General features: G+C 43.9%; 1 protein-coding gene across 1 annotated transcript in view; it reads right to left on the bottom strand.

The window, feature by feature from the left end:
• The window catches only part of PKHD1L1 (PKHD1 like 1), a 361418-nt gene that overhangs the window by 282072 nt on the left and 67211 nt on the right, over window positions 1–12135 (bottom strand). The window contains exons 7-10 of the mRNA XM_069622133.1: window positions 6631–6684; window positions 5648–5715; window positions 5516–5558; window positions 1141–1211 (exon numbers count right to left, since the gene is read on the bottom strand). Of these exons, the coding sequence (XP_069478234.1) occupies window positions 1141–1211; window positions 5516–5558; window positions 5648–5715; window positions 6631–6684 (236 nt within the window). The remainder of the gene's footprint in view (window positions 1–1140; window positions 1212–5515; window positions 5559–5647; window positions 5716–6630; window positions 6685–12135) is intronic.

The following is a 12135-nucleotide window of genomic DNA, read 5'->3' as shown; positions in this document are numbered from 1 at the left end:
CTTCGTTTTAATCCTTTTTCGGGAGCGGACGCGCTGGGAACACTTGTGTTCCCAGCGCGTCCGCTCCCGATGGCCGCCATGGAAAGGGAAAACGGACTGAGTTTTCCCTTTCCATGGCGGGAGAAAAAAAAAAGCTTTTTAGTGCCCCGGTCACGCACATTTTGCAGGCCGGGGTACTAATAGCAATAGAACCCTCGCGTCGGGGGAATTACCGACTCTGGTAATGCCCCGGGGCCTTCGGTAAGGCCCTCGCTTCGTTCGGGTTCTATTGCTTAAATAGGACCTTCTCCATTCTGATATCGACTCAAGCCAAACCCAATTGTGTGTTATATGCACACACTTCGGTAGGAGCAAAATAGTACTTAACAGGGAAGTCTCAGTTACTGCCCTGCTCTTGTATCCCCTTCACCCTATTGATGTGTGAGAACTCAGAAGTCGCCAACTTCAACTATAAGCACTTTTTAAACTCAATACAATACATACACATTGAAAAAATACTACTCGCTATAAAATATAAGTCGACAGAGGAAGAAAGGGTATCAGGTAATAATATCCCTATATATATGGTCGCCATTTATAATGTTGCCGGGAAAAGCTTGTGGTGACATTATATAGGTGACCATATATATAGGGACAGGGGAAGCGGGTGTGTTGCAGGGGTGTACCCTCAAAAAACATCAATTTTACTGCAATTCATTTGCATGGCGATATTTTTATGGAGACATTATTACATGGAACCGAAAAAAGTCCTTGTGATTCCCATGTGTGTGATCCTGCCACAATGGCAACAAGATAGGAGGGTAATAATAGAGTTAAACTCACTGTGTCTCTCTTACTAAGCGTGTTCCAGTTCCTGCAATGCGCAGCCTGTTTCGCATTGGGTAATTCACACCAGAAGGACTGTCTTCCATGCTATAAAACTGAGCCATAAGCATATGAAAGCCAATCACATGTGGCACGGCTGCCACATTGTGCACCCCATGCTCCCCTTACCATAACATTAAAGCATACACAAGCTATACGTTATCTGTATGTGTTGTAGTTTGGGACCACTATCTCTGGAAAGCATTTCTTAGATTTCTGAAATAAACTGTGAACACATTTGTTGCACCCCCAATTGGGGAGAATTAAAATACATACCTGCGTAGGTCTGAAACATTGTAATCTTATTCAGTGAAGAAACAAAGTAGGTCGCCGACTGTGGAGAACTCCTGTGGGGTGCAGACACATGAGCATACTTAGGAAAACACGACTAAAGGGATTTCACAAACATGCACAGGTTTTGGCTCAAGCAACATCTTAGAAATGTTCTTAAGTAACTCATACATTAATACCCTTGAAAGGTTTAACGTGTGCATATTTGAATCTACGTTGGCTAAATTACAGACATTTAAGAAAGATTTTTTTTAAGTATGCTCTGCCCTCTCAAACATTTCTCCAGTCTCATAAAAAAAAGATTATCAGGACATGACAAGCTTTCAGGTGCCAGTGACACAGTCATCTGCACTCCTAAAAAGTGGACAGATTTTTTAAAAAGCTATCAGCCCCAACGAAAAAGCTAAACTTCCATCTTAAAGATCTATTAAGGAAAAAGCTAAACTGCCATTTTAAAGATCTATTAAGGAAAAATCTAAACTGCTATCTTAAAGATCTATTAAGGAAAAGGCTAAACTTCCATCTTAAAGATCTATTAAGGAAAAAGCTAAACTTCCATCTTAAAGATATATTAAGGAAAAAGCTAAACTTCCATCTTAAATATCTATTAAGGAAAAAGCTAAACTGCCATCTTTAAGATTTATTAAGGAAAAGGCTAAACTTCCATCTTAAAGATCTATTAAGGAAAAAGCTAAACTTCCATCTTAAAGATATATTAAGGAAAAAGCTAAACTTCCATCTTAAATATCTATTAAGGAAAAAGCTAAACTGCCATCTTTAAGATTTATTAAGGAAAAGGCTAAACTTCCATCTTAAAGATCTATTAAGTCAGCTGAACTTTCTTACTTGCTCCCGAAAAATGTGTTGGGATTCTTGAAAGAGCCATATAAAAGAATTATCAGAACACTTGAAAGTTATCATTTCTGCTGAGTAAGCGATTATGCTCACAAAGGTCGAATCTTGTACCTTTAAATAGCAATCTGGGTTAGTGAAGGAGTTGAATTTCTTTGGGAAGGATCGAATTGACTCTTAGAAAAAGCCGCTGTGGCATCAAAATAAAATATTGGCTCTCTGAATATCTCCCTGGAAATGCCACCCTCCCCCACCAAAAGTAATATGCTACTGTATAAAATGCCAAGCCAAATGGTGGCACCCTGGCATCGATCTCGAGCTAGTTGTGTGCTGTAGACAAAAACAAAAAAATAAAAATAGCGTCTCAGTGATGCATCTAAATGACATTTTAGTCCTGTTCAAAGGGCTATCAAGCCCCCAGCAAAAATCATAATCAAGTGATCTGAAAGAGGTATGGGCCATCTAAGAAAGTGATCTGGCAAAATGAAAGAGCTGTAAGGTCATTTAACATAATTCCCTTACCTACTAAAAGAACTTGCATTTCTGCTAAAAGAGCTCTTATAATGCTTGGAAAGGCTCTCGTGCCTTCTGAAGAAGCTCTCAGGCCCCATGAACGAGATTTTGGGATATCTGACAGAGATTAGTCTCCTGATATTATTATTGGGCTTCTTAAAAGAGCTTTCATGGTATCTAGAGCTGATCCCAGGCCACTTTAAAGAGCTATTGGGACCCTTCAAAGGCTATTACCCCCATAAAAATGTGTTCATGCTCATTCAAAAAAGTGTTACCTCATTCCTGCTGCACAACTCTTGAAAGAGCTATCAGGCCTGGAGAAATAGCCCTCAGGCCCTGAAAGATATGTTCAGCAGAAAGAGCTATTGCAGTCTCTGAAACAGATATTTCACCTCTTGAAATAGATCGTAGACCTGTTGGAGTGCCCTTCCTGCCTCACGAGACAGCTCGAACGCTCTTTGAAAGGGTCTAGGGCCTCACATATGAATTGTCTTACAAGAGAATGCGGCCCTTTAGCACTCAAGCCTCCTCATTTTGCCCCAGAAACAGCTACTTTGAATAATATGAGCGCTATTGGGTTTCGCAATGAGGATAGGGGGCCTCCTGATATATACCTTATGCCTCCTGAAACAGACACCAACCTTTTGTGGCATGATCTTTCTCCAAGTGACAGACTTACTGGGGCTTATCTACGTTTGCACTTTCCATGGTACAGCGTTACAACACCAAGCCCCTCATTCCACAAGCCTATACCATGGGGCTATCATGGCAGAGAGCAAAGATTTTAACCTTCTACTGAAAAACATTACTTATTTGAAATGCGGCCGTTGATCCAATGATACAGCAAAAAAGGAAAGGTACTAATTGGCTCAGGAAAAGGCTTTGCGGAGGTATTTCAATTCATACTTTTTTGTTGAGTTGATGTCCTATGATTCGTATAAGAGGATTAGAAGTCAGGATTTAGTCATGTGACTACACTTTTTACGCTGGTTATATTAATTAATTAAAAGCTCAATGTGTGTTATTCCTTGGTGTAATAATAATCTGGTGGAATAACTAGGACGACATGCCTCAGGCATAACCTGCAATGTCTAGGGCCCTGGCAATGGGGCCCTAGACATTGCAGGTTATGCCTAAGGCATGCCCACCTCCAGGGCCCTAGATATTGCAGGTTATGCCTGAGACATCCCCACCACCAGGGCCTCAGGCATAACCTGCAATGTCTAGGGCCCTGGTGGTTGGCATGCCTCAGGCATAACCTGCAATGTCTAGGACCCTGGACCCTGGCGGTGGGCATGCCTCAGGCATAACCTGCAATGTCTATGTCTAGGGCCCTGGCGGTGGGCATGCCTCAGGCATAACCTGCAATGTCTAGGACCCTGGACTCTGGCGGTGGGCATGCCTCAGGCATAACCTGCAATGTCTATGTCTAGGGCCCTGGCGGTGGGCATGCCTCAGGCATAACCTGCAATGTCTAGGGCCTTGGCGGTGGGCATGCCTCAGGCATAACCTGCAATGTTTAGGGCCCTGGCGGTGGGCGTGCCTCAGGCATTACCTGCAATGTCTAGGACGCTGGCGGTGGGCATGCCTCAGGCATTACCTGCAATATGTAAGACCCCGGCGGTGGGCATGCCTCAGGCGTAAACTGCAATCTCTAGGACCCTGGCGGTGGGCATGCCACAGGCATAACCTGCAATGTCTAGGACCCTGGCAGTGGGCATGCCTCAGGCATGACCTGCAATGTCTAGGGCCCTGGCGGTGGGAATGCCTCAGGCATAACCTGCAATGTCTAGGACCCTTGACTCTGGCGGTGGGCATGCCTCAGGCATAACCAGCAATGTCTATGTCTAGGGCCCTGGCGGTGGGCATGCCTCAGGCATAACCTGCAATGTCTAGGGCCTTGGCGGTGGGCATGCCTCAGGCATAACCTGCAATGTTTAGGGCCCTGGCGGTGGGCATGCCTCAGGCATAACCCGCAATGTCTAGGACCCTGGCGGTGGGCATGCCTCAGGCATTACCTGCCATATCTAGGACCCTGGCGGTGGGCATGCCTCAGGCATAACCTGCAATGTCTAGGATCATGGCGGTGGGCATGCCTCAGGCATAACCTGAAATGTCTAGGATCATGGCGGTGGGAATGCCTCAGGCATAACCTGCAATGTCTAGGAACCTGGCGGTGGGCATGCCTCAGCTATAATCTGCAAAGTCTAGACCCTAGGACCATGGCGGTGGGCATGCCTCAGGCATAATCTGCAAAGTCTAGACTCTAGGACCATGGCGGTGGGCATGCCTCAGGCATAACCTGCAATGTCTAGGACCATGGCGGTGGGCATGCCTCAGGCATAACCTGCAATGTCTAGGACCATGTGGTGGGTCTGCCTCTAAACGTACCGATTCGCTTGGCACTGTCCATGCACACAGACACGTGGCTGCCTTGTGCAGGCTCGTCTTTGCAAGGAGTGCACTTACAGCCTCTCCTCTGAGAATGGCTGAACTTCTGAACACACACCCATTTGTGTTTAAATTGATCAAAATCTTCAGAGTGGGCATTACCCTGAGAGAGTTTGCAGACCCACAGTTTATGCTTTTTCTTTGCTTGTAGAGCGAAATTCCTCGATAAAGAGGGATAAATTGTGTTGATTTTGATCGAAAATGCATCTTTTATACTTAACATTAAAGTGGATGTTTTGATCTTCTTTTCGTTACTTGAAATACCCGGGAGGTGAATGCTATCTATGCAAAGAAACACATGGACTTGCCATATGGGTACAGACGTGCACTCCCTTTCCTATCCCACTGCGCGCTCTACACTTTCAAGAAGACTTCCCTTTTTGAGAAATGAGTACAAATGTTTGTGAGGGCTCAAGAAATAGAAGCCTAACGGCTCGTTCATCAAAGGTATGACAGGTTCTATGTCTGTAAGTATGATCCGAAGCATGACCCAAGTATGAAGGAAGGCATGTCAGTTATTTGAAATATGTGGAATGTGACTTACCGCCCATACTCTGCATCCAGGATGAAACTGATGTTTTGATGGCCTGTACAAAACAATAAACAGTACTGGGTGAGTATGGGGTCTCTCCAGAGCTCAAAAAACCAAACATCCTCACTCGAAACTGCGACTTACCAACATATGTCCCGGTCATTTTGCACACCATGATTCCCATGTCTTGGCTGATAAGCTGTAAACCGTACCTTTGGGGAAAAATATGAATATTAATTTCACACTTTTTCAGAAGTTTAATAATTTAATACCCTACATGTTCACCCACCTAGAGTGTAAGTAGGTTTTCAATAGTAACTTCGTAAATCGGGAATCCACAAGCATTTTTGAGTCGCTGTCCTGCTTTGGGTTGGGTTGAAGTGATGAGTACACATTCACTAGTCAAAATGGCAGAATCTCTCCTTGTTTCCCTAGTCAGGTACAGGCACCTAAGGACTCCCCATCTAGGCAGTCTGCAACCTGCCCTCTCCAGATATTTCAGACTACAACTCCCATAACCCCTTGCCATTGGCTGTGCTGCGTACTGCCGAAGGAAGCTTTAGTCCACAACATCTGTAGAGCCACAAGTTGCAGGCCCTTAAAGACACGTAGATTATACAATAGGGATTTAGTACGTGAATGCTGTTTTCGGGTTGAAGTTACACTTATGCACGTCCAGTAGTTGTGACAAATGCACATTTTATCTTCATGACCTTAACTCTTTTCCAGAAAAACTGTCCCATTGCAGGAACGTTACCCAAACAAAAGTGTTAACTTTTGAGAATGAGGGAGAGAGAGGGAGTAGGGGAAGAAGAACAGAAGGAAAAAGAGAGAACAACAGGGTGAGAGAAAAGAGAGAGAGAAAAAGAGAAGGAGAAAGAAAGAAAGAAAGAAAGGAAGAAAGGAAGAAAGCAAGCAAGCAAGCACTGGGAGCTAAGAGGGTATTTTCAAACTGACCGGGGTATTAGTCAATGACCTCAATGTACCTGCCACAGACCCCGCTGGCTTTCCAGTGGCTTATGATGGCCGTAACAGGGTGGATTAAAGTGCAAACTATTGAAATGCCCTACCATATTAGTAAATCACTAAGACGCACCTAGAAATGCAATATAAACAATACTACTTACAGAGTATCTGAGTTCGGTACAAGGAGTTCACATGTCATTCCTCCAATGTAACTTCTGAAATTGGGGATAAGATAGCGGAAAATGGAGTTAGTGCCTTAATACAAGATGCAGAATGTTAAACAAACATGAACATATATTGAAAGATAAACTAGTATTTACAGTCTGCTTACTATAGCACCACTAGCACACAAAAGTACAGCTGAATAATTGTATTCCCATTCAGTTTCCAAGTTATACTAAAAAAACGTTGCCTTAAGTTTAGAATTGCAAAATAACATATTGGCATTTATTAGGCTCACGGTGACGCTGATTAGAGAGATAACAGAAGTGTGTGTATTACTACCCAACTCAATGGTCTTCACTTTGCAGAAGGATAAGAGGCCGAACCTGTGACTTCAGGTTGCACAGAAATAGCTGCAGTTGATGCATTAGTGCATTGAGCTATTTTAGCAGCTAATGGATGTAGACCCACCATTGTGTACTGCCTGCATTTTTGCAGAGGAGCAGGTGGATGCCTCTTCTCTAAACCCACCCCCTTACCACCGTCCTACTGGAATAGCAAACGAAGAGTCACAATTGAGAACCCATGCAACATGTCTATACCGCTTTAATTATATGACAGACGATATGCACTCAGGCAGCCATTCAGAAGATACGCTCACGTTGAGACAATGGAAGGATGCTACTAGGTAGGAAGTCCACTGCCAAAGTGCCAGAATGCAATAATGGGTAATATGGATGAACTCTAAGTAAAAGTCTGACGACAACAGAATGATGTCATAGGAAGACTTATAAACCTATGCTGAAACGATATGGAAATACTTAAGACTGATAATGTAACTGAAGCACTAAGGGAAAACATGTACCTAAAGAGGGAGTAATTGTGAAAATAAGAAGATGAAGGTACTTGCTGACCGATAACTGTAAATATGCTGTAACACAAGGTAGAAAAAGCATATAGAAGCTTGCTAAAAAGAGGTATATACATAACGTTTAGTATGGCCATTGGAATAAAATAGACGGCCTGTGTTAAACAAACAACCTGTGGGATGTATTGACCCATCCTGCTGTGCTATGCAGCATCACTCTGATAGTTATGGTGCAAGAAACAGCAACAATGGTGGCAAAACTTTTGTGTGCGCCAGAAGCCTCCAAAACCGTGTGTTTAAACACACAAAAAGATGGATGCCCAACCTGCCACCCATGGTGCATAGGTGGTGGGATAGAGCACACCTATAATACCTATCTTAATACCGCCTGACATCACCATGCGCAGCATTGCTTCTACTATCTGATTAAACTCTAATTATTATCAGAGTTATCTACCATATTGTGTTGCTGTCTGTCGGAGCATAATCTGATGTGCTCACTCTCTTGCTTAATTTACCTCATTGCCAGTGTTTTTATTCTTAGACAACTGCTCTTTAGCAGGCGACTGTATACCTATCCACCTGGAACTGCACTGTGTCAGCATTACTTCGATCTGCCTCATTCGATCAAAATGCCCCTGACTTCTGCACCCTCACCCCTCCAGACCTTCAGCACATGCAAATCACCACAACCACCCACCCTGTGGTCCATACAACGCTCCATAACACGCCTCCTGCTCCTCTTCTGGGTACTGTCTGTGACCCCTCACGACATCTCTATCCCCCATACCACCACAACACAGTACCTTCACCTACACGCTCTAGCTACCACTACACCTTACTTGTACCACCCTAAGTTTTCTACCATCATGACTTACTCTAATCCTTACCTGAATGCACCTGCCCTTTGGATACAACACTTTGCCTCCAAACCCACCCCTAACCAACCTTGCTCTACCCAGGCTAGAAACTTGAGACTTTGTTCACAATACTACCATGCCACACTTAACCGGACTCCGATATCTAACCACATAGCCCCCGCAGTAAACCGCCATCCCTCAATTCTTGTGCGAAACCAGAAACTTGGTACTAGACTCCACCGTACCGATTATAATACTCCCTCCCCTGACAATAGTTTATTGTCCACATATATAGTTGCTCCACTCACTATTCTCATTCAGACATCACCTAAACACTATAGCCTACCCTGCAGCACCAGGACTAGAAACAACAGGCCAACTTCAAGGCTCCACTTTACCCACCAACAGCCATACAACTATCACAACAGATCACCTATATCTAGCATCAATCTAGCTATCACATCGCCAGCCACCAAAACTGCTCCAACCCTACTGGCTACTAGCACGTCTGCTGCCAAGGACATTAAGATCAAAGGTGCCCTCATTAATGCCCGATCCCTCCCAGCTCATGCCTTAGAGATTGCTGACTTCATCACTACGGAAAAATGTAGACTTCCTTGCTATTACAGAGACTTGGTTGCACACAGCAGCAGGCCCTGCCTTATCCCTTGCCATCCCTGACAATTACTCAATCATCAGGTGCGATAGGGACACTAATCAAACTAATGGGGGAGGACTAGCCTTTATTTTCAAGACCTCACTTGAACTCAGAACTATTCCCAACCTTCAGATACCATCTGCGGGGATACTTTCTATTAAACTCCCTATCTCTCCCAATCAAACTGTAACTGTGCACCTTATTTACAGACCACCAGGCCCCACATCCTCATTTACGGAAGACATCTCCTCTATCCTGGCTACTAGTACTAAACCCAGTTCACAAATCCTTTTACTTGGTGACTTCAACCTTGGGTACAAGGACATGAATGACACCAAAGCCTTGGACCTAGCAAGTATGCTAACCAATTTCGGCCTCACTCAACATGTGAATGAGCCTACCCATAATAAAGGTTGCACTCTTGACTGGCTTGCTGACCAGAACTGTTTAACTAACCTGATCTCTGTGACCCCTTGCTTTTGGTCAGATCATCATAAAATAATCTTTACCCTGGAATCCAATCTATACACGACCATACCTAATCTCGCCTCTCCCACCCTCACCCGCAACAAGGAAGACATCACAATGGAGAAACTGCTACCGCTAATCCTTCCTCTATTGAACACTGTGTCTACTTCCTGCACTGACCCCACAGTCTTAGTAGACTCCTACAATCAAACTATGCTAAAAGCCATCAATACCATTGCACCGCTCAAACTCCGTAAACAAAAACCTCGCTCACACCTAAATACTTGGTTTACCCCTCATCTTAGAGACCTTCGTAAAGAAAAAAGAAAGGCTGAGGCTCACTGGAAAAGTACACCGTCACCTGCCAACAAAAACAATGTTACTACTGCCTCATCTATTTATAAAGAAACCATATTGGATGCAAAAAAAGATGTGTATAATAAACGTATCCTGTCTGCACAATCCAACACTAGAGAACTCTTTAAAATTCTTAAGGAATTAGAGTCTCCAGTACTCCCTTTGGACACCTGCACCCCTGACACCGCCTGGTGCACCAACATTCAAAAGGCACTCCTAGATAAAATCTCTATGTTACAAGCTAAAATCAACACTAAAAAAACAATCTTACTGATTCCCCAAGTAATTCTCCACCCTACAACCCCCCCAAGCCCAAACACTCTATCAAACCTTTTAACTTCACGCCTCTTGATACCTGGGAAGTTGAAAACGTCATTAAAAAGCTTAAACCTTCTAATTGTCAAGGTGACGCATACCCGGCTCCCATCATTAAGGAAGCAGTGCACGACCTTGCCCCCTTCATCACCACCTTCATAAATGCCTCATTTAAAACTGGCATTGCCCGAATAACCTCAAGGACGTGTGGGTTATCCCACTCATCAAAAAACCCACACTTGACCCGTGTAATCCTTCCAATTACAGGCCTATCACTACGGTACCCTTCCTTCTAGAAATTCTGGACAGGGCGGCCTACCTACAAATCCAAAACTATCTTGAATCAACCAAATTACTAGGCCTAAGGCAATCATGATTCTGACCCAGACACAGGACAGAGACAGACCGGATAGATCTAAAAACGCAAATCGAGGACCTAAAAGATAAGGGTAAGATGGCTCTCCTACTTCTTCTCGATCTTTCAGCTGCTTTTGATCTGGTTGACCACCCAATTCTCTGTCGCCACCTTAAAACAGCTGCCCATTTTTCTGACTCTGCTACATCATGGATCAGTTCCTTCCTAGCCAACAAACCATGAGAGTGTTTACCCCTTCGGCATCTGCTGATCCTGCCCCAGTCCTGTGCGGTGTCCTACAAGGATCGTGTGTATCCCCAACAATATACAACTTGTTTACTAAACCACTCTTTGACATACTTGACTATCTGGGTGTATCATACACCAACTATGCCGAAGACACCCAGATACTCAACCCCATTTCCGGTGACTATGCAACTGACTCTAAAGCTATTAATGAAATCTACTCAACCATCTAGGCTTGGATGGCGCATCATGGGCTTTGCCTTAATGATGAAAAAACTGAGCTCCTCATCCTTGCCTCCCATTTTAAACTAAGTAATCTCGACCTAGCCTACAAAGCATTCACAATTGATGGGAACATTATCAAAGTTTCCAAAGATACAAAAACTGTTGGCATCTACCTAGATTTCTCTCTCTCTGTGACCAGACAAACAAATGCTGTAGTCTTCACCTCAGCATACACCTGCAAACTTATCACAGCCTGCAGACCCTTCCTCACAACTGACAATTGCATTATCCTTGCCAGAACCATCATTATGTCCAAAATTGACCATTGTAACGCCCTTTACTTAGGGACTTGCCAAAGAAACATTGACAAGTTACAGGTCACTCAAAATAACGCCATCAGGGTGGCACTCCCAACGAGTTCCCACATCTCTGACACAAGACGTAATCTACACTGGCTCCCTGTAGCTCCCTGTAGCCCACTGCATCTCCCTCAAAACTCTAACCTTAAACCACAAGGCCCAGTACAACCATGCTCCTTCTTACTTGACCAACCACTTCAAGCGACACACTGCTAACAGGCTGCGGTCTGCACATATACAGACTCTCCCCATACCCAGCTACAAGTTGCAGACAACTGGTGGGTCCAGCTTCCCTGTTCTGGCTGCTAAGCTATGGAATACCCTACCCACCACACTCAGGACCGAACCGTCCTTCTACTCATTTAAGAAAAACACTAAAGTATGGTTACATGAACTTGATGCGACTGCCACTTCCACTTAACTGTTTCCTTTCGGTAACCCTCTGATATGCTCCATATGTACGTGCTACCTTTGCTACTTTCTATAACACCACTATTACTTGACCACACTATTTTGTGCACTTGTAAACTTAATTTTTGTAACTACAATCTGATTGCACCTACTGTAATATTATTGCCTATGCTTATCTACTTTGTCTACCTTAATGTAACTATGTAATTACAATTGAATGTATGTAACCATGTTCTTACTATGCACCCAGAAGCCCCAGGGCAAGATGCGCAACATAAATAAAATAAACTACTAAAATACAAAATACACACTGCAGAAAAGGTGCCAGTGGGCTCCATGACCAGCGAACAGAGTGCAGAAAGAAAAGAAGCACTTTGCAAAT

This window comes from Ambystoma mexicanum, chromosome 5q, assembly GCF_040938575.1.
Source record: "Ambystoma mexicanum isolate Mex_15411 chromosome 5q, UKY_AmexF1_1, whole genome shotgun sequence".
Taxonomy (NCBI): domain Eukaryota; kingdom Metazoa; phylum Chordata; class Amphibia; order Caudata; family Ambystomatidae; genus Ambystoma; species Ambystoma mexicanum.
The sequence above is the reverse complement of the archived record's forward strand: the minus strand, read 5'-3'. Positions and strand labels throughout refer to the sequence as shown.